The sequence below is a fragment of the Mastacembelus armatus genome, unplaced genomic scaffold (assembly GCF_900324485.2).
Source record: "Mastacembelus armatus unplaced genomic scaffold, fMasArm1.2, whole genome shotgun sequence".
NCBI classification, from domain to species: Eukaryota; Metazoa; Chordata; class Actinopteri; order Synbranchiformes; family Mastacembelidae; genus Mastacembelus; species Mastacembelus armatus.
In genome coordinates, this window is record NW_022872939.1 from 1,984,142 (window position 1) to 2,007,783 (window position 23,642).

The 23,642-nt window shown below is 41.1% G+C and overlaps 1 protein-coding gene and 1 pseudogene across 1 annotated transcript in view; both read right to left on the reverse strand.

Annotated features, from left to right (window-relative positions):
• The window catches only part of LOC113137744 (zinc finger protein 665-like), a 323,439-nt gene extending 313,087 nt beyond the window's left edge, over positions 1–10,352 (reverse strand). The window contains exons 1-2 of the mRNA XM_033325118.1: positions 9,855–10,352; positions 7,945–8,650 (exon numbers count right to left, since the gene is read on the reverse strand). Of these exons, the coding sequence (XP_033181009.1) occupies positions 7,945–8,650; positions 9,855–10,283 (1,135 nt within the window). The 5' untranslated portion in view covers positions 10,284–10,352. The remainder of the gene's footprint in view (positions 1–7,944; positions 8,651–9,854) is intronic.
• A 4,596-nt stretch (positions 10,353–14,948) lies between these two features.
• LOC113137734 (sodium-driven chloride bicarbonate exchanger-like) lies at positions 14,949–21,565 on the reverse strand (annotated as a pseudogene).
• Positions 21,566–23,642: the final 2,077 nt, after the last annotated feature.

Below are 23,642 nucleotides of genomic sequence, written 5' to 3' on the forward strand. Positions count from 1 at the left end.
TACAATGTTTAAACTGTTGGGCAGCGCCCCACCAAAAGGAATTTATGATATTACCTTATATGGAGTTGTTATTGCCAACTGTCTTCTATGTGTTATGAGTGGGGGTCGCTTGAGCAAACTAAGGCCAGTTACTTCCTTTATCTTATATAGGTGTTATTACCCATAGGTGCCTCTGCATTCCACAGATGCTAAACAACTACATAGGGATGCTAAACAACTACAAGGTGGGGCTTGGCTTTGGGGATCTCCCACGGGTGGATAATTCCCCAGTTTGTCATCCGGTAACATCATTAGAGGTACAACGTGTCGTGAGGGCAATGGACCCCTCTGGAGCCCCTGGCCCAGATGGTTTGAGGAGGAGTGACCTGCTTGCTTGGGACCCAGATGGAGCTCGGGTGGCAGGCCTCTTCAATAGAGTCCTTCTCTCCGGCAGGGTACCGAAGTGCCTCAAAAAGAGCCGCACAACCCTGATCCCGAAAACCGGCGACCAGCAAAAACTCAGTGACATTGGTAATTGGAGACCAATCACGTTCGCATCGACACTCCTGAGAGCATTCTCAGGAGTTCTGAATGGAAGGTTTGCGGAAGTCTGCCCCATTCATCCCAGACAAATTCATTGCAGCCTCCGGCTGCTCTGAGAATTTGGCAATCCTGGCAGGACTGCTTCAACAGTGCAGGAGAGAGGGGAGAACCTTGGCAGTGGTGTTCATTGACTTCTCGAAGGCATTTGACACAGTATCCCATAAACATGTGGAGGAGGTATTGGCAAGGCGTGGGGTTGATGAGCTGATAAGAGGACTCAGCATGAAGAGAGGATGTCATACTAAGGTGGCAACGAAAGGAAGTGTTACCCCAAAGATATTTTTAAGAGTGGGGGTTAAACAAGGGGATCTCTTATCTCCACTGTTGTTCAACTTGGCAATTGATCCCCTAGTACGCATGCTAGAGATGAAGGGATCAGGATTTAAAATGGAGGAAGGGCGTTCCATAGCCTCTATGGCTTTTGCCGATGATTTGGTAGTTTTGAGCGAGTCCTGGACAGGTATGGCAAAGAACCTGACCTCGCTCGATGTTTATTCAGAGCTTACGGGCCTGAAAACAATCTGGCTAAGTGTCACGGCTTTATGGTCAGTAAGGACGGTCCCAAACACCAGGTGAACCCTTGGTCTCTCAACGATACACCCATACCAATGGTGGCGCCCATGAATCAGTAAAACCATGGTATGACGGGTCAGGGGGTCTTGAGAGAATGTGACAGGATGGTAAGGTCAAGGGTGAAAGAATGACTTCACCTTATGCCTATGACAGCAAATGGATTGCTGTACGCCAGCTTCAGGGATGGTGGCCTGGGTATCCTGAAGCCGGAGGCACACATCCCGAGGCTCCAACTCAGACGGATCCTCAAATTGTTGGAGTCGGAGGATGTGGAGACGAGAACAGCAGCAGAGAAGGCCTTTCCAGTAGGTATGGTCCGGAAAATGGTGAAGCAGAATTAGAAAACACATGCCTGACAGTCTCTGTAGTGTAATAGTTTAGCCCATTCGACTGTTAACTGAAAGGTTGGTGGTTCAAGTCCACCCAGGGACGTTGTTCTTCTGGTGATATGTTTGTAAAGAGTTTGTACACAAGTGAATTAGAAATCAGGAAGTCATACCTACAAGCAAATGGAACAGCTTTGATGGTAAAGAGTTGAAGCCATCCGCTTCCCAACCATTCCAAGTTGCAGGTCTTCAAGTGACTTTGTTTGACTGAAACAGTGGTGGTTTGAACTCAACCAGGGCAGATGCACTTTGTCATGGCAGCATGTTTATCTATTCAGTTAGACTCAAAGCTTTACAGAAGAGGATTATGGCCTTAAGATACTGTGTCTATAGTAACTAAGATTAAGTTATGGTTCAGGGCAGCGCTGCGAACTGGTTGTCTACAAATTTGATGTTATCTGTTTTCTTAGTGTCAAAGTGCTTGCATTGGTCAGGAATCAAACCTGGGTCTACTGCTTGGAAGACAGCTATGCTCACCACTACACCCCCATCACTGTGTAGAAAGGTTTTTCTGCTCTAGAGTGAACACTGATGTCTGGAATTCAACAGGAAGAGGAAGAGGAAGAGCAGGAGAGAGGAAGGAGGGGGTACATCAGCAAGAGAAGTGTCAACCTTGTTTACTCTAATATGAAACTCACTAAACTCACATTTACCAACCCAGAGCAGGTTTAAGGACCTTATCTGGTACCAGACCACCTCTCATCACAACACACAACATTAGACAATCTATTTTAAAATCACACAGACACTGATTTGTCTCTTTGCTGTGCTTCTGTTGAACTCAGATATGTTTTCTGGTGAATAGAAACAGTGTTGGCACCTTGTTCAGCTTCAGTGAGAGGTTGAAGAGTTGCTGGAGTACTTCTGCATGCTGCCCAGCACAGGCTTTGGCAGTGGTGGTGAATGTACATCCTGAGTTGCTGGTATGGCCCATCTTGGAGTCGGAGGTGTTCCTGAATCTATGAAATAACTCTGCAGTTTAGCTCTGTCCTACCTGACAGTTGAATCATTTGTCCACTGAAATGTCTCAGTATGTCCTCTCAGACCATGTGGACTAAAGGACAAGACATCTGACTGTGGATAAGTAAACTGACAGTTTGCATCCTCCCTGTTACTGGTAACGTGCTTTAATTATGAGAGAGGTTTACCATAGTTGTTTACTACAATCATTAGAAACTGAAATTCAGTATCGTGCACTGACATTAGATCAGCTCACATGAATTTTCTATTTCAAAACTTGGGATATTTCTAATTCAGTAAACCACAACTGTGAAGCTTCTGACCCTAATACTTAACCCTAACCCTAAGGATGAGCTCCTACTTTGGCATCTAATTTGCGGCTTGGCATCAGTTTCTGCATCCATGGAAAACCTGATCACCCAGCAGGACTGCACACTTTGGGCACACATAGAGCAGAGCACTGTAGGATGAAATAGCAGCTATGCTTAGGTGTCTGGTTCAACTCCAGCTTGAGGGAATGTTCTTTGGTTTGGTGTCCTGTGAATTGGTTCATTTTCGATGGATGTAAAGGAAAGAGCTTCAGTGGTGTCAGTTTCTGCATCCATGAAAAACCTGAACACCAACCTCTCTGTGCTTCCTTTGATGACTGTACCTGACAAAGCTTAGTCTACAAGTTCAACCAATGACAGTGCTAGCTCTGTTTTTCAAAAACCAATGGCACGACAGAGTACATCATTCCATGGCCAATAAAATGACTAAATCTGCCATCAAGCACTTTCTGCTATAGCACAACTCAGAGTTGAGGGGTTCAAATGGAAGCTTTTCTTAGGTTGCTGGTTCAACTCCAGCTGAAAGGATGTGCATTTTGGTCTGGTGTCCTATTGATCTGCTCACATTGATGGATGTAAAGACAAGAGCTCCAGCATTCAGTTCAATCAGTTAATGAGCCAAACCCTCTCTGTGATGAATTGGGGGAGTTTCAATAACAGATCTCACTCTCCAACAGACTCATCCAGCTCTGCTGCCACAGTGAACGGTATAGGACTTCATTTATACCGTTCTCAATCCATCTGTACAACTCATCCTTTTGCAAACAGATAATTCCATTTTATTCATCTTTGTTATTGCCCCTTATTCACTCATCCCACCTGTTAATTTCATGTATGTATACAGTGTATATATACTTCTATTTTCCTTGTAGAGTTATATCACTTTGTATACACTTGAATATACTTTGTATATAATTGTATTATATTTATCTTATTTTATTTTTACCTGTTACTTTTTACCTTATTTTGCTACCGTCTTTTCAAGACTGTTTTCAGTATAACTGAGCTACTGTGACCAAGCAATTTCAATCAAGAGGAGCAACAAATCAAACTTGGACTGAACTAATAAAGAAAATGAGTGATAGAGAAAAGGTCTTCACATGGTCACTGTCCCACATGTTTCTGATCACAGAGAAAACACATGGCAGGGTCCCATGGTGAAATGGTTAGCACTCTGGCCTTTGAATCCAGTGATCTGAGCTCAAATCTCAGTGGAAGCAGCTTAAAAAAACAAACTTCTTGTTATGAAACATGACTTACAAGGTAACTACCAACACAATGACATCCTGAGACAGAAGGTTCAGTCATCTCTTGGTTTCAGCTGCAACATCAATATAAAAGCAGTCTCTACCTCATTGTTCTTCTGCCGGTGCTCTCCTTCTGAGGGTCTTTCTCCTCTTGAGAGTCTTGAGAGTCTCTGAGTCAAACATCAGAGAAACAAATACATGTAATATATGAATACATGTAATATGTCAATATTATCAGGGACAGGGGCTTCAGACCAACTACTGGCTAGAAGCCCCCAGGCCCACTGCATCAGCCACCCATGTACAACAATGCCTGTGCACTGTCCCTGTAATACCAAGCCACAAAACAAAACAAACACTGACACAACCATGGACATATACAACTCCATACCAAGTCACATACACAAAGTGTATGACACCCTACACACAACGAGAAAGCACAAACTTTACCAGTGTGAATCCAGCGACCCACCGAAGCTGCTCAATGCTCACATTGCCGTTGCTGTTTCAGCTTTGTGGAGAACACACAGAGTTCTGTTTGTGATTTTAATTCTACATGTATCATGTTCCATAATTGTGAACCTTTTACTGAAAAAGATGACTGACCCAGAGTAGTTCTATATCTTCAAACTCTACAATTTCCACTTACTGCGCCTCTGGTCTTCACACCATTACAATCATATTTTTGTATCAGCTGACAAATAACATCAGGGGCGAGACCATTTATAGACATAAATATCATTTTTATGAATGAAAATGTTGTTTTGGTAACTCATCCCAACAGTGTCTGATACACTTGGTGGACTATGAGGATTAAACAACTGTGTTGTTGTTTGTCCAGGTAGGGAAATTTACTGTTGACATTATGTTTGCTCCAAGTTGAAGGGAACACACACTCTAGAAGTTATGAAAAAAAGACAAGATGAACACAAACAAAACACAGACCTCAGTCAGTCAGTAAAAATTTAATAATTTAAGTAAAAATTTAATAATTTAACTAAAGATATATTAATATAAAAATAAAAAAAAAACATTATGACCAACCACAAACTGTGAGCTCTGACACCAGAAAGCAGCAGGAGCTAAATAACACATATGCTTCAAGATCTCTGTGGCTTTATTTGTCATGTGAAAATGAGCAGTCATTGAAGTCTGCCTCTGTGGCAATACTTGTCTATGCATTTGTTGTTAAACAGACCATGGAGCTGGATGAGGAGAGGACAAGTTTTTTCTTTAAGTGCTCGTGCAAAGTGCTGGTGCTGCTGTGGTATGTCAACAAAACTTAGCACAGTACAGGTCTTTTAAAAACTATTATACTGAACCTCTTTCACAAATGAGTCAGACTTCTCCAACTGATTTTATGAAACTGTAGCATTGTGCTGCTGCCTAGAGCTGACCAATTAAGGAGCCAAATATGACTGATGAAAGCACACAGTAGATATGTAGCAATAGAAACATTTGATTCAATAAGTGACACCCTGTCATAAATCAACCATAGGTAACACATGAGTTGATGTAAAATGTTGATGCATATTTATCATCAGTGTCATCAATGAAACTCACACACCAGAGAAATGTCTTTCTGAGTTTTATTCACACACTGACTGACATCCAGCTACATCAACTGAGGAAGATCATGTCAGAGTGGGATTTTTACACCACATTTCCCCTTTGAGCATTTCAGTGAATTTCTAATACATCATCCATGACCTGAATAACTGCCAAACTGACCCATCACCACCAGTTTAAACAAGTGACTTAATCCATTATAACCACATCATCAAGTAACACTTCAAATCAGAACAAGATATTATGACATACAGAGAAATATACTAGATAAAACTCATAATAGTAAATAATTATACAATGTAAAGTAAGAATAAAAGTTTATAAAATATCACATTACATGTCTGCATGTCACAGCATTCAAAGGTAATAACAGTAAATAAACTAAACTTCTTTTCATTAGTAGATTAAAGGCATTTATCAAAACATTAGTGATAATGAGTCTAAGTTAAAAATAACAATTTGGTAAATGGTCTTAAACTTGTAGCAGACCTAAGGCAGGAGTGTGTTCACATTCCAGGACTGACAAAGGAGCATTATTATTCATCACAGTTAGACTATAGTGTGATACAGAAGCTATGCTATTGTTTATCTCTCACTCATGCTTGTAGTTAATCCATATAACTGTGTGTAGTTTTACTGACTCTCATTTATGTTGTTGCTGAACTACCGACTGGTTAGTTACTAAGTTTGTCATGTGTTTGAACTTTGCTGAGTGGAAAAAGAAATTATTGTTCCCATTAGAAAAATATTCTTAAAAACTTAAAGAAAAGATTGGTCTCTTGATTCAGAGACCAGTGAGACTGCCCCACCACAGTCAGGAGACTGTGAACCAATCACCAGCAAGGATGGAGCACTTCCTGGACTAACTACATTGTGTTAAGCATGATGAAGGACTAAGCAGATGGATTCCCTGTTCAGTGCGGCAAGACACAAAAAGACACACAAAGAGACACACCCAGTTTTTGTAAAGAGTTTTTGGAAATTTACAGATTTGCAGGCTCCTCAAGACCTTTTGGTTGAGGAGAAAGACCCTAAGAAAGAGAGCACCTACAGAACAGTGAGGTAGAGACTGCTTTTACTGCCCATGCGGAGGAGAAACCTAAAGACATCCTCCCCATATGTGGCTGTCCTGTAGCCAACAGCTCACCTCCAGCTGACCATCTCACATCAAAAAACTCTGTGGGACAGCCCTGCAGCAGCCAGATGGAGAGCAACGAAAGGTGATAAACAGACCCCAGGCCTCCTGGAAACCTGCGGCAGACTGCAGTTCAACCAACCCACAGCAAAACAGACTGAGCCTCAGTAAACTCGAGGTCAGACAAGTAACCCATGGCTGTGCTGGTTGTCACACACTAATCTCAGTTGGTCTCTGTAGATACAGCTTCCAGCTTACAGCTTCCTCCTAAACTGCTGTTTAGACCTCAGACTCAAACACAGAACATGAATTGCTTTCACCACTGCATTTAACCTACAGTTATACTGTTACACTGTTATATTTGTTAATTCATCTAGTTTCTCTGACCAGTTCTGCCTCTGCTTCCCCCTATGTAAATAGCTTGTATCTACCATGTAAATAGTTGAATAAATCTTAAAAAGGCATCTGTGACTGGCATCATCTATGTTATTTCACACAGTAAATACGTCACTGAATCAGGGAACTCTCACTCTGACTGTAGACTGATATCCTGTAGTACTCATTAATTGACTGGTTGATCTGCCATCAAAAGATCTGGTGTTCCAAAATTATGAAGATGGTTTATGATAGTCATAATTCATAAACCAGACATAATAAACACATTCATGGTCAACACATATATATTTAATTTCACTACATTGTAGAGTGCTTTTCTACACTCAAGTCCACTCAAAGCACTTTTACTCTTTACCCATTCGCTCACACACCGATGGAATTGCCACCAGGGGCAACTTGGGTTGGGTTTTCTTGCCCAAACACACTAAAATATGTGGACTAGTGAAGCCAGGGATTGAATCACCAACTCTGGTTCATGACTGACCTGCTCTACCTCCTACGTCACAGCCTGTATTTCATAGTAATAGAGAAACAAAGACAAAAGCCAGTCTTATCTCCCACAGTTTCCACCAGCAATTAAGAGGCCCTTGACTATCAAAATGCTGGACATTTTCAAAGGGTTCTGGACCTGTGGACATGTCCCGTTTACATCAGTGTAATATCTTGGTGGGTCCTTAGGCTTTCTGATATAGACTTCAACCACAGCGGTCAGTTTTGACATTTCTTATTGGTGTGAATGCGCTGATGGGCTGTTAGAGCACTTGAACTAGTGAAAGTTTTTCCACACTGGTCACACCAGTATGGCTTCTCTCCAGAGTGAATACGCTGATGTCTTCTGAGGGAGCCTAACTGTGAGAAGGCTCTTCTACACTGGTCACAGCTATATGGCTTCTGTCCAGAGTGAATACGCTGATGTGTTTTCAGGTGGCCTAACTCTGTGAAGGCTTTTCCGCACTGGTCACAGCTGTAGGGCTTCTGTCCAGAGTGAATACGCTGATGTGTTTTCAGGTGGGCTAACTGTGAGAAGGCTTTTCCACACCGGTCACAGCTGTATGGCTTCTCTCCAGAGTGAATACGCTTATGGTTTTTGAGGGTGCCTAACAATGTGAAGGCTTTTCCACAGTGGTCACACCAGTACGGCTTCTCTCCAGAGTGAATACGCTGATGAGTTTTGAGGTGGCCTAACTCTGTGAAGGCTTTTCCACACTGGTCACACAAGTATGGCTTCTCTCCAGAGTGAATATGCTGATGTCTGTTGAGGTGGCCTAACTCTGTGAAGGCTTTTCCACACTGGTCACACCGGTACGGCTTCTCTCCAGAGTGAATACGCTGATGTGTTTTCAGGTTGCCTGACTGTGAGAAGGCTTTTCGACACTGGTCACAGCTGTATGTTTTCTTTGCAGTGTGAACATGTTGATTAATCTTTAAACGCTGCAATGTTGTGAAGGTCTTGTTGACTCCTTTTCTTCTTTTCTATTTGTAAAAAATGAAGAAATAAGCAAAATGAGAAGAGAGAAGACATGAAATAACATGATAGAACAATCTAAAACCATAAATGACATTTACGACGTTACTATGAAACATGAACTCAGAAACTTTCCTTGGAGTTCTATTTCATTCCAAAGTTGTAAAGTTGTGTCTCATCCACATATATTGTCATTTCTAAAATATTGTTTCTTAAAATGTATGTTTGCCTCACCTCAATAGTTTTTCTTAGTATTAACATTACTTTTAACTTTTTATCATCTTTCATTTGTAAACAGAGGACACAACCCTGTGCAGCATCATATTTAAAGCACTAGGTTAAGTTTGAAATTAAAAAATGTCTCTTAAGTCTGAATTAATTTTTCTCTTACCCAAATTTGGTTTTCAGAAACAGAAACAGCCACCAAAAAATCTGGTAAGGATTATTTTTAAGTTAGACCAAGTTTTACAAGTTTTGCCGCACAGACCCTGGTCTGTCAACCACCACAAGACCGAGAAAACTGACCAACATAAGAGTGAGGACACCAGCTTGGTGACAAAGACACTCTGAGCATGCAGCTTAGTGAAGTCTTGGAACTCCGAATGATTCCACTCTGAGGACCAAATGGCCTCTGAAGCAGACTTTCTTGTCCTGGTTGCATAGTAACCTCAGCAAGCTCCAGGTGATGGCTTGCAGCTAAGTACTCTGTGGTGAACAGCTGATGTCTCAAACTGCAAAAACATAGAAATATTTTTCCCCAAATCTTCCTTTAAACTATAGAACTTAGTACCAGACTCTAACATGATGTAACAAATTTTAACCATCGTTACTGACAAGTTCAGTCCATAAATTCCATTAATCTATTCCATTATTCATCATGTATCATTTTAATCAGTGTTCTTTCCCATGTCCTCTTTTCCTGTGTACCTATGGAAATAAATGGAAATACAGAGTAGCATAAGTAGCATATCAGAGTAGCAACACTCATCCTTAGTAAACTGGCTGGGTAATGGCTCAGACCTACTTCTAAGCTGTTTTATTCAGGACTGGGTGAAACCAGGAAAACACACACCTGGAAATACATAAACATAAGGACTGGATTTTAGCCGCTTCCAGACTCGAACTATTATTAGAAAGAACAGATGACACACAGACCATTGACTCTGGCCTCTTTATGAAGCCTTTTCTATCGATTAAGTCCTGAACACTGACCTGTTGATCGCTGGGAACAGAGAACTGGACCTCCTCGATCCTGTTGGCAGAGTCGTTGCTTCTGTGGTCCGGGTCTGTTAAATCTTGATCTTGATTCTCCTCTTTTATTCTGCTCTTCCACTGGTCGTGGTCAATAAATTCCGGTTCCTGATCCCCCACTTTAATTTCGGTTTTGTTGTGGTTGTAGTAGACAAAGTCTGGCTGCTGTTTCTCCTCATTTGTTCCCCACATGTAGCCGTCCTGGTCGATGAATCCCGGGTCCTCTTCCTCCTCTTTTGTTTCGGGTTTATAGTGGTCCTGGTCGACGAATCCCGGGTCCTCTTCCTCCTCTTTTATTTCGGTTTTATAGTGGTCCTGGTCGATATAATCCGAGTCCTGCTTCTCTACCTTCATCCCGCTGTTGTAGTGGTCCCGATCGATTAAATTCATGTTCTGATTCTGTGTTTTACGCTGCCACGTTGCGGCTCAGAAGTTGTTTCTTTGTTGTCCTATGTTTTTTCTTCTTCTTCTTAATTCTTTAATGACGGTTGCCTATCCATCTTATTAGCACCACCAACTGGACTGGAGTGTGGAACAGAGGTCTGAACCTATTTCTCTTCAAAAATCTATGATGTATTTCTAAGTTCTACTAACCTTCCCAAGAAGACCCTCTTATGAAAAATCATTCTGTTTTATCTTCTTAAGTGCTGTTAATAGACATAGGCTCTGTACTCTAACAACACATGTTTAACTGTTTCTGACTTTTTGCAATTCCTCCATAATCCTGTTGGATGCTTCCCAACGTTATGCAGTGTGTCATTTAATCCTGTGTCCTATTCTTAATCCAGTTATGATGCTTTCTTCCTTTGACAACTGATACATTCAACTATCCCTGCTCTTCTAGTTTCTAATTGACTTAACCCACCTGATCATCACAATCCAGTTTAAAGGTGCATTGGTGCCACCAACTGGACTGGATTGTGGAACACTGGTCTGACAAAAAACTATATCCTTTCAACAGAACCTATTTCTTTTTAAAAATCTATGATTAATTTCTAAGTTCTACTAACCTTCCCAAAAAGAAAAGTCATTATGTTTTATTTTCCTAATTTATTGTACAGCTTGTTGTTTCCACCCATGTTCAATTATCTCCTGTGTGTATATACACCAGCCCTGTTGTTTTGTTCTCCACTAGATCATTCCCTTTGGTTCCTCTTTTTCCCAGTAGTATGCTGTTCTCTTTGCTTATTCCTCATGGTTTTCCGAGCAGTGTGTTCTCCTATGGTGATGCTTTGTGTTATTTTCCAGTAGTTGTTTTGGTATGCGCTCCTCACAGTTGGATTGTCACTGTACCTCTTGGTTCCTAGTAGTTTTTTCTTTGTTTTTCTTTGTGTGTGTATTTCCCCTTAGTTTCCTGTGTGTGTTTCACCTTGGCTTTTGTACTTAGTATTGGATTTCCTGAGGTGCCTTGATTTTAGTTTAGTTTTGGATTCTCATCACAGGTTTTTTTGTTTTGTTTTGTTTTGTATTATGTCCTTGTTTCTCCTTTGTTTCCAGACACCTTTAGTTATATTTATCAGCAGCAATAAACTGTTTGTTGCTTAACTCTCTTTCTTCCTTATGTGTTCTGTCTGCACAGTTGAAGCCTGCACTTATATTGGTACTAGCCACACAGTGACAAGAGCTGACTCTGCAGAGAGAATTCTTTGTCTGAGAGGCTTGTAGTTTGTATGGGGTCTGTCATGGGGGGAATTTCAGTTTCAGGGTGAAAAATGCTCTTTAAGCTGTCCCTGTAATTATGAGGATCTTCATTAATTCTGCATTTACAAAAATGTGGAACCAAACTAATGCAATTAACATTGCCAGTGTCTGTTCTATGAGAGTGGATCATTTTTTTAGACATTGTTTGTAGCACCTCCCTCTAACATCAACATCTTTTCAGAAGGAGCATTTCTGGTCTCCATAGATATTTGTGTGTTGTATAGTTCGTCTACAGACTAGCAACAGACTAGCTATAGTTTAACCCTCTGGGGTCTGAGGGGGTTTTTGGGGCCTGGACAAATTTTGACATGTCCTGACATTTGTGCTTTTTTCAGTGTTTTTTAAACATATTAATGTCTAAAGTCTAATAACACTGTAATCAGCACAAAATTCGCTACAATAATATGTGAGCAGCAAGTTTATACATGATTGTGTTTTTGAGAAAAAAGTGTTTATGCATGGTTAGTGAAAAACTACTGAAATAAGACCATAAAACACAAACAGAACATTGGTTCACAAGACTTTGGAGACCAGCATGTTGTAGGCTAAAGTGTTTACTTCAGAGTGCTGTGAATGTCATCTTGTTCACACATTCACAGTAAACAATACACTGATTTAAATTTTCTAAGACACTTTTTGTCCAGAAAGGCCATATGCAAGAGGGTGTGTCTGAGGATGAATAGTCATGTGATTTACCTGAGAACACAAAAGACGCACTGAACGACCAGACAAAGGCGCGCATAATGAGCCTTTCAGTCAATGTAGATGGGACGGATTAGTGCAGCACAATACAACACAATGAGGAGCCAAACGATCCTCATTTGAGTTAAAATCAGTGTTTTTACTCTGGGGACAAGCTAAACTATTTGTCTCTGTGTGGAATATAAGGAGCGCCGCTTCACGTGCGTAACGCGCCATCATCCAAACACGCCGAAAAAGTGAGTAAATTCTCTGATGAAGTTTGATATTTTGTGTCATTTCTCGGGGGTTTGCACATATTTACCTGGTTCACCTGAGATTATTTACATGTGAACAGTGGACAGTGTACAAGGCGGGACCGCATTACAAAGACAGGAAAAAACGGACTTCTCCTTACGTTCATACGGATTAAATAAAAAGTGATGATTTGTTTTCGACTTGCTTTGTTTCACTTAAAAGAAAACATTTCAAGCTTTCTAGCCATACACAGTGGGTACGGAAAGTATTCAGACCCCTTTAAATTTTTCACTCTGTGTCATTGCAGCCATTTGCCAAAATCAAAAAACTTCATTTTATTTCTCATTAATGTACACTCAGCACCCCATCTTGACAGAAAAAAACAAAAATGTAGAAATTTTTGCAAATTTATTAAAAAAGAAAAACTGAAATATCACATGGTCATAAGTATTCAGACCCTGTGCTCAGTATTGAGTAGAAGCACCCTTTTGAGCTAGTACAGCCATGAGTCTTCTTGGGAATGATGCAACAACTTTTTCACACCTGGATTTGGGGATCCTCTGCCATTCTTCCTTGCAGATCCTCTCCAGTTCTGTCAGGTTGGATGGTGAACGTTGGTGGACAGCCATTTTCAGGTCTCTCCAGAGATGCTCAATTGGGTTTAGGTCAGGGCTCTGGCTGGGCCAGTCAAGAAGGGTCACAGAGTTGTTCCGAAGCCACTCCTTTGTTATTTTAGCTGTGTGCTTAGGGTCATTGTCCTGTTGAAAGGTGAACCTTCGGCCCAGTCTGAGGTCCTGAGCACTCTGGAAGAGGTTTTCTTCCAGGATATCTCTGTACTTGGCCGCATTCATCTTTCCTTCAATTGCAACCAGTCGTCCTGTCCTTGCAGCTGAAAAACACCCCCACAACATGATGCTCCCACCACCATGTTTCACTGTAGGGATTGTATTGGGCAGGTGATGAGCAGTGCCTGGTTTTCTCCACACATACAGATCTGTGCCTTGCCACAATTCTGTCTCTGAGCTCCTTGGGCAGTTCCTTCGACCTCATGATTCTCATTTGCTCTGACATGCACTGTGAGCTGTAAGGTCTTATATAGACAGGTGTGTGCCTTTCCTAATCAAGTCCAATCAGTTTAATTAAACACAGCTGGACTCCAATGAAGGAGCAGAACCATCTCAAGGAGGATCAGAAGAAATGGACAGCATGTGAGTTAAATATGAGTGTCACTGCAAAGGGTCTGAATACTTATGACCATGTGATATTTCAGTTTTTCTTTTTTAATACATTTGCAAAAATTTCTACATTTCTGTTTTTTTTCTGTCAAGATGGGGTGCTGAGTGTACATTAATGAGAAATAAAATGAACTTTTTTGATTTTGACAAATGGCTGCAATGACACAAAGAGTGAAAAATTTAAAGGGGTCTGAATACTTTCTGTACCCACTGTACATGTATATATGTGTATATATATATATATATATATATATATATATACATTAAGATTCTCGACCATGTATTACATGTTGCCCTTCCCAGAAAAAAGGTATTATTGCATCTCTAGAAGTAACCATGGTCCTACAGCAAGACAGTCAGGTCGGTTTCACCATAATGCAGGTTTTTGTTTTTTTTTTTTAAAAAAACAATTAGCTTCAAATGCTGACACATTTAGAGTCATTTGGAGAGGAGATGTCCATGGATGACACTTACCGAAAAAATGTATGCAGGTAGAAACAGATTTGTGTACAGTCATCCTAAAGTTCAGGATTTGCAAATTTGATGAGTTTTTAAAAAGCCAAGGCCAAGTAGATACTTAAGTTCCCAAACTGTGCTGCCATGCTAGCTTGAAAATATCATTTTCCAATAAGCTGCCCCACCTCCCCCCGAAAATACTGTCCTTAAAGAAACAGTTTGACACTTATTTGTTGACTTCCTAAGAATTAGATGAGATGATCTGTTTCTCGTGTCTGTGCAGTAAATTTAGTTAAGACACCAAGAAACTTGTAGAGCCAGAAGGTATTTTACACTTTGGTTTACATACAAATGGAAGAAAAAGCCTTTAGCACATTTCCATTGGACAAAGCCAGACCAACCAGCTGCAAATGGACAATATACAAACATACAAAATACAAATAAAGTTGATTTAAAAATTGTTTAAAACTTTTCTGTAATTGGCCCATTAACACAGCAGTTACTGTGTTAATGGGTAAGTGTTAGTTCTGGCTTCCTTCTGTTGCTGGTATCACCAAACTAATATACATAGAAAAGAACACTATTGTGTCTTGGTTCCTGGCGGTAATACTGTTTCTAACAAATGTTTCTTTGTTTTACACAACTTGCACACAGACGTACATGACAAAAAACACAGTGTAGCACAGTGCAGAGGTGGTTGAGTGTGGCATGGTATAGATTTTCTGATCTACTGATTGACAGCACAGTGGCACTGCCAGTATGTGTCATCACAAACTTGTCCCCCTGCCCAAACTCTTGTCATGCTTCCGCCGCTTGTCTCACTTTTCACCACCACCAGAACAACTGCACAAAAACAAAACCAACAGAAATATCAAGAAGACAAGTAATAGTGAATGCATCAATGTTCATTTTTTGATTCAGAGTGCAAATGCATTGCCAACTGGATGACTATCAACCCATCCAGATCCAACAGCATGCAAACATGGATTTTAAACCTTACCAGCAGTCTGCCCTAACTTCAGTGTCTCAGACAACAAACTGCTACCACTTGTGACTGAGATATTCTGTTAGTGCTATTCATTTAACTACTTTTACAACATGCTGCTGAATGTGTCCTTGAAGAAACATGCACACTCAGACCACATTATGTTGCCAACCCACCAACATCCATTTCCTATTGATTTATCTCAGTGTTCACTGAGTACAGTAAACGTACATTTTGAAATCTGAACTTGCAGCACAGACCAACAATGCTTTTATCATGCAACAATCAGGGACTGAGACTGGGAACAACTTACCTTTGGGGTATCGGCTTCTGAGAGGTTAGGAAGGGGAGCTAAGGGGTGGAATTAAATAAGAGGCAGGCATGAGATATGATATTAGTCTACTCTCTGGGAAATCTGTGTTGGCAGGGCTTCTCTTAGATAAACCCTTTTATCCAAACATGTTTTTTTTTCAGTAAACAGCTGCCAACTAAAGACACAACCCTTTGAAATTGATTTCTGTCTTACACAGTCTTTACGCAGAATTTGTTATTAAAACCATCTGATGTAGTTCTGGTACTGCTCAGGGGACTAACCTTTTAACGCTTGCTTCCTTCTTAGTGCTCTCAGCAGGGTTGACACTCCTCCACACATTCCCAAAAGCTCCTTTGGACATCTCATCCGTGATGTTCACTGCGGATGGGTCACTCCTTTTAGAATACATCAGAGAATGACAAAATGTCATGAGCTCCCCTTGGGACTTCCTGCCAGGGGACCTTTATTTTGTAAAGACTTCCTCTTCCCCTTGCTCTGGTCCCCGGCAGCTTTACGTTAGGTATTTGTGTTTATTAGTTTCACCTGGGTTTAATCATCTGTTGTGTTTCTCCCTATTTACACCTCCCTCCTTCTTTTGTTCCCTACCGAAGTATTTGTTGTAATCAGTCCGGGAAGTTTTCGAGCAGTCTCTGTTACCGTCCCATCCGGTTCCCTAGCGTTTTGTATTTTAGTTTGTTTTCTCCCCTGGAGTCCCAGGGTTAATAATGCCTTTTTGTTGTCCAGCGTTTGGGTCCTATCACCTCTTTTTTCTCCACTCCGACACCAACTCGTGACACAAAAGGTATTATTTCACTGTCAACACAATGTTCCCCTAAAGCAGCATACACATGTAGTTGTGCATCTCTGTACTTGTTATTTTTAGATTTTTAGGTCATGGTGAAATGCCAACTTACAGGGATGTTTAGCCTGTCACAAATTACTGCCAGCAACACAAATCTTTGTGTTATGTTTCCTTCTGCTTTCACTTTGTTTCTCAGTCCAATCCTCTCACTCACTGTTCCAATATCAGTCTCTACCTCACCAGGTATTCAACAAAACAATGGCACAGATTTCACACCTGCTTTGAACCTTAAAATACATATTGCATGACCTTTTTAGTAGTTGCCACTTTTACCTACAGTAAGTGAAACCTCAGTACCATCCTTTACTAAACAAGGACAAATGTAATTTGACTGTTTAGCCTGCAGTAAAGACAGCTCAACACCAACGCCAAGACCTGGAGCAGCAGAAACGGGTATCAACAATTATATGCATTATGCACACAACACAAATAAACAATGCGCACATACGCAAACATGTTCAGGTTACCATCATGGGGATGTGACAAAGGTAGATGAAATCTGGCTGATGTTTGGCTGGCATGCCGAACAGCTTCAGACGGTCAAAGAACTGCAGACAGATCCAGATACAGACAGAGATTTAAAAATTCATCCTGTGTTTTTCTGAATTAGTTCCATCCATCCATCCATCCATTTTCTATACCCCCTTATTCCTAACCAGGGTCACAGGGATCTGCTGGAGTCTATCCCAGCTCTCTTTGGGTGAAAGGCAGGGGTACACCCTGGACAGGTCACCAGTCCATCACAGGGCCACATAGAGACAAACAACCTCACACACTCACACTCACTCCTATGGGCAATTTAGAGTCACCAATCAACCTGACATACATGTTTTTGGACTGTGGGAGGAAACCAGAGTACCTGGAGAAAACTCACACAAGCACAGGGAGAACATGCAAACTCCACACAGAAAGGCCCCTGATGGGTTTCAAACCAAGAACCTTCTTGCTGTGAGACAGCAGGGCTAACCACTCAGCCACCATGCTGCCCCTTTCTCTGAATTAGTTCTTCTCATTAAATACCAGCAGGCAGTATCTGGGCTCACCTGAATACCTCTGAGTGAAGAAGTCCCCATGTACAGAAAGACTCCATACATCACTGGCATGGGGATAAAGTGGAGACAGAAATATTCAGAATCACTATGTAGAATATGTAGATGTCTTGTTAATATGTACCAGATATAGTTAGTTTCCCAAGAAAACAAAGGCACAAACTAAGAGACAGTTAAAGCTTTAATCACTAGGCACAGAATCCTAAGAGCAATTCATAATATCTCTACATTAACAAAAGCCACATACTGTGACAACATAAAGACCCAATAAGTAGAACTCCCAGTAAAAATGTCAGAGTGATGCTCAGCTAGTCTCTCTCTTATTGTTTGAGTCAAATCTAAAGACAGCATAGGTGAGGGGACCATGGATGAGAAGTTTTCCTATTTTTCATCAGCCTTTAAAGTAGTTTGCCGTGTGGCCCAGCAGATGGCACTATTAGTTTGACCTATTGAATGTTGACCAGTAAACCAAGTTGATAAATCAAGAAATGGAGGAGCATTGAAGGACATGAATCACACCACACTTTTAAGAATACGTTTCTTATGTAATAGATATAATCATTAAAGTGAGACTATGTAGTACACTGACCTGCAGCAATGCAGGGCGTCTAGGAGACAACAATAAATTCTAGAGTATAAGATAATATTTTTTTTCAGTTCTGGTAAGTATTTTTTATGAAACATATGACTAAATGAAACATGGTTACACATCTTGTGTGAGTGTGTATTTTGTGTTTAGCCTCTGACCTTGAGCACAGAGGTCATGAAGACGGAGCAGCCCATCAGGGTGAAGATCATGAGGCCGGTGAAGCGCTGCTCTCGGATGCCCAGGAACTTGGGCTGCTCTCCGGGGGCTGAGCACTCCAACTCCAGCTTCAAGCTGTTCACGTGGGAGATGGAGAGCACAGTGGCTGCCACGAACCATAGCAGGCCCATCACAGAGCCCATGCCCAGCATCACCCCCACCACAAACAGGTCCAAGTGGTAGCCACAGCCTTTCTACAGGAGCCAGACATGAGACACTATTATTTAGCTACAGTACAGTTATTAAGATATACTGAAGACTTCTTAGGACTTTACATGGCAGATTTTCAAATACCTTCAGTTTGTGCTTCTTCCTGTTAATGATGACAGCTATGATCTGCTGGTCCATGAAGATGAGAATGGTGCAGAGCAGAGAAGGAATGAAGGTGATGATGACAGTCCACCAGGGGTTTGGCCCCACAGGGTTTATAACCCAGCCAAGATCATCCCTGGTTGGCTAAGGAACCAAAGACCAATGTATATTGTAAAAATCAGCATATTTAATCAAAGTCAATATGACAGTTGGCTGAAACTACATTTTAATGACTTGATTCTTATTGTAGTTTAGTATTTTATTTCATTTGTGCCTTTTTCATTGTAAGGCTTATGATAATTCATCACTACAAACTGGTTTAATATAAATCAGCAGATCTCTTTCATCTCCCATAACTCCAAATAATGTTAGCTCTTATATTGTTATTATGGTTATTTATCTATTATTTTTCCATATTCTTTTTAATTGTTGTTTCTCTTCATATTCCAGCAGCTCCTTGTCTTTTTATCCACCATTTCTTTTATTTTTCCTATTTTCCTAAGTATGAAAAATAGAAGAGAGAACAAAACCTACATTCCTGCCAACATTGAGCTTTAACATGAACTCTGACTAGTATTAAAATTGCTGTGCTGGGGAGGCTTTTATTTGGACTTACTTTGAACTTGTTGGGCACCTTCAGTTTAGGTGAGGGGATTCCTAGGGCATAATCTGCCAACACCATAGTGAGGATGGTAATGAAGACGGCAAAGTCACTGATGATGGACCGCACCTGAAGGGACAAATACATAGATACTTTTCCAACAAAGTCCATGCTACATCTAGATGTAACCACAAAAAGACAGCACTTATTATCACAAGGTGGCACCAGTGTACTACAGATTACTATGTGAGCATCACCCCACATATTACACTCATGACTGTCATCTCAATGATAACTCATAGAAACTGCAAACATAGAATGGCCACACAGAATGCAAGCCTTTTGCCGTTTCATAAAACAACCAGTTGATGGCAGTATAATCTAACTCTGTGACTGCTGAAGGATACCTACTTTGGTGGGGAAGTAGCGGCTCGTCTTGAACTCCTTGAGGAAGGCGGACATGAAGACGGTGGAGAAGAAGAGGACCACGCACCAGAAGAGGACGTCAGGGATGTAAGGGCTGTGGGGACCACAGGGGGTGCCCTCGAACTCCCCATGTAACATCTCGCACTCGTACTGACGCCAGAGGACATGGTGATGGTGATGATGAAGGTGATATTAATCAGGATGAAGAGCAGAAGAACAACAAGGATAATGATGCCCATAAAAATGACCAGGGTGACAGTGGAGATGAGGGCATGGATAGATGTTGGTCATAAATTAGTGAAGTCTGAATACCAGCAATCTTCTATTTCTAGTTATTACAGAACTTAAATTTTATATGTTGTACAGATATTTATATCACCCAACATGATTCTGCTGTTAGTCTGTCTGCCAAGCACATGTAGAAGTGATGCAGCACTGCCACCACTGGTGTGACTTATCTGTGTCTGACAATGAGAGAATCCACTCTTCACACTGCATCTTCATGCTGATTCTGCACAGCAAAATCCTGTGAAATCCTGAATGAATAATAATCCTGTACAATTATTTAAAAAGTGTAAAAACAGGGGGTAGGCTAAGTGGCTTCTGCCTTGAATAGCATTTGCAGATATTCCTTTCAGGCTGTAAAGTTAACCATTCTTAACCATAGTGTCACAGGTCTTTGTTTAAATGTCCAACGAAACACCACTGTAAGCTGCAGTTCTTTATTCAATTCAGCAACACTAGAAATGGACAGTGAGAGAGAGGGGACCTGAACCAGGTATCATTTGTTGCATCATTATAACATTCCACATATTCCAATAATTTCCACTTACAAAATGCTTAGCCACTAATTTTACAGAACTAAATGTCAGCATCCCCTGCTGTCCACTACACCAGAGCAGAAAACCACAGAAGTGCTAACTGTATGTATCAGGATAAGGCACATTTTTTATTCAACCAACAGTCTGAAACCAAAATTCTAATGACAGAAATGAAGCAAACAGGAGCACGTACGAGTACTGTGTGAGTTTCTGAAGGTTGTTGTTTTTATTGGTGGGGTAATGCACTTCCAGTTGGCTCAGCTTCTCCAGGGCCTCATAGATAAAGATGATGAAGATCAATGCAGCGAAAACTTCGTCAGTGAAGCGTGTGATGTAACAGACAAGCAAGCTGGCATCTGTGGCCACCAGCAGTAGCCAGAAGAAGGCCGTCCACAGGCCAATACAGGTCCTCAGGGAGAGGTAGGAAAGACCATACTCCCTGACAAAGGACAAGACACACACTCAGGAGGGGATGCGATGGATATGTAACTGGACATGGCAATCCACATGCGCATCTAGCTTCTAAATGGAAATATTACAAATGACATATTTGTACATCAGAAGAAAAAGATGACCTACTTGCGGACCTTAAAGAGGATCTTCTCAAAGACAAGAACAGGCCCAGTGCTACCCAGGATGGTGAGGGGCGACCAGCAAAAAGAGAGTAGGCTATTCCAGTCATGGAGGCCCCAAACAGTGACTCAATAGCACTCTGACAACACAGAAAACAAGGCCACGATTCAGCTACTTAACATCAGGACCAGAAAGTCTCTTGTGATAAACATTTTGCTGCTTACCACACGTCCCTCTGTGGCCTCACCCAGGAGTCCACCAAAAGTGATGATGGGTGACATGCAGGCGCAGTAGAGGAAGAGGAAGGAGGCCAGACACTGCAGACTGATGGCATCTGTGAAGTCGGAAAGGTAGTGAGGAGCCTTTCGCTTGATATCCAAAAAGAAACCGCCAAAAAACCTGTGCAGAAACAAAAATTCACATTAAAAAAATACATTAGATACTGTCAGCCAAGGGTTTTTACAGTCCTGTATATCAGCTGTAACTGTACAATCTTCTATCTGAGCTTGAAAAAGACCATGTGGTTAATGTAAGACAAGGAAATGTCAACTATAGTTTAGAATTAATCTATATCTTCTTAAAAGAATACCTTGACATTTCAAGAAATTCGCTTACTTGTATAGAAATGGGAGCGAATGACACCCTCACTCTAATGTCAGTCTTTTCAAAATGACTCTGAAGCCAGGAGACAGTCGCTGTTATCACCTTCAGTATCTTTAAACTCATTCTGACTGGTTGTTTGTAGTAACCTTATATCTGAAGACTGAAAATTGATGAACAGGATGGGTCTGTCAGGGTGACATAGTTGTAGAAGGATTTGCGGACTTGGGACTGGCATTGAGAAACATTACAAGCGAGTCACTGCATATGTGCAAGGCTTGTTTAAATATGATTGGACGACTGAAGCGCAAAGTCCGCCCCACTGCACATAAACGGCGTGATTGGCACTTCTTTTTTGAGGCCTGAGGAAAAGACTGTATATGGCAGAGGTTCCAGACCCACGTTCTTTCGCTAAGAAAGGACTGGGTCTGGCTGACCAGCCTAGGTCTATCCAAACAAGATCAAATATTTTGATTGGTGAATCTAAATTGCCCATAGGAGTGAGTGTGAGTGTGTGAGGTTGTTTGTCTTTGTGTGTCTATATGTGGCCCTGTGATGGACTGGTGACCTGTCCAGGGTGTACCCCTGCCTTCCACCCGAGAGAGAGCTGGGATAGGCTTCAGCAGATCCTCGTGACCCTGATTCAGGAAAAAGCAGGTATAGAAAATGGATGGATGTTGCTAGTTTCTGGTCCATGTTGCTTTTTGAATTCATAAAAAGCAACATGGACCAGAAACTAGCATACTTGTTACATCCACACTTTGGTTGTGTGATATCTTTGAACAGAGCCAGGCTTACTGTTTCCACCAGTCTCCAATCCCCAGCTTCACATTTATAAAACAAACATTACAGTGGTATCACTGCTTTTACCAAAGAAAGAAAATGAATAAGGTTATTTCACATAATATCAACAATTCCTTACTGCATTGATTCAGACTGTATCACCTGCAGTATGGTGCCACTGTTCTCTACTGCTGAACAAATGTTTGTGTTTTTCAGGATATTTGCAGTGTTACAGTGGAAACAGTGGGAGGGACACTTCCTGTCTGAGCAGTGATGCCATGTCCCAGGAGGAGATAGCTGAAACTGGGCTTTCAGCCAACCTTAGCAGGAATAAGCGCCTGTAGCGCAGCATACCGCAGTTCAGCAGCAGCACATTACTCACTCCTCTGCTATTAATCCACTGAGATGTACACTAAATACCTTTGCGCACTGCACTACCATTTCATTGTGTCGAGCCGGGGTCCAAGAATTTCTGGGTAGTCATGGGGTAATGACAGCATGACATGTTTTAATCTTTAATCTCATTTGCAAATTCCAGTAATGGCCTTGTGAAGTCTTACTGTCCCTTTGCACCTGAAAATTAATGTGATAAATTTGTTTCTTACTGTATGTCTGCTTTCATCAAAGGGTCATAAACAGGAACAGTTACAGACACTTTCTGAGTTTCAGCCCCTAAATGCATGGGTAATTTGGATAGACATTGATACATCTGCACTGAGCTGTACAAGTCGCTATGTTTGTGTGTAAAATCCTTCCCAACTTCCTAACTAATGATTTTCAAACTGTTTACTGATTTACTAAACCAGGTTGTGTCACTAACACCTCTTATTTGAGCAATGAGCAAATCTCAGTAATATCTGCACAAAGTCATTGTAGCATCAAAAGCTACAAGCTACAAACAAAAGTTTTTGGGATCAACTGATATGTTCAACTTAAAACATCTTCAAATCTAATCAATTATCACTTGGTTCAGACACATCTTCCTATAAAAGGAGGACAAAGAAGAAGACAACATAACTTGGTAGCTACCTGCATAGCATCTGAAACAAAAAGACACTTGTCAGGTTCTAAAAACAATATAAATGCTGAAAAGACTGAAGAGAAAAGTATCCAGTTTGAATACATTACATTACAATAAAGATGCATTTGGCAGGATAGCATGTAGTCCTGACCAGACATTATTGCCCTGATGGGGAGTAAACAAGTCCGTCTTTCCTTTCCATCAGCCTCTTCATCCCTTTATTTCTTTCCGGTTGAATAAACACAAGGATGGGCCTGCTCACCTCTGTTT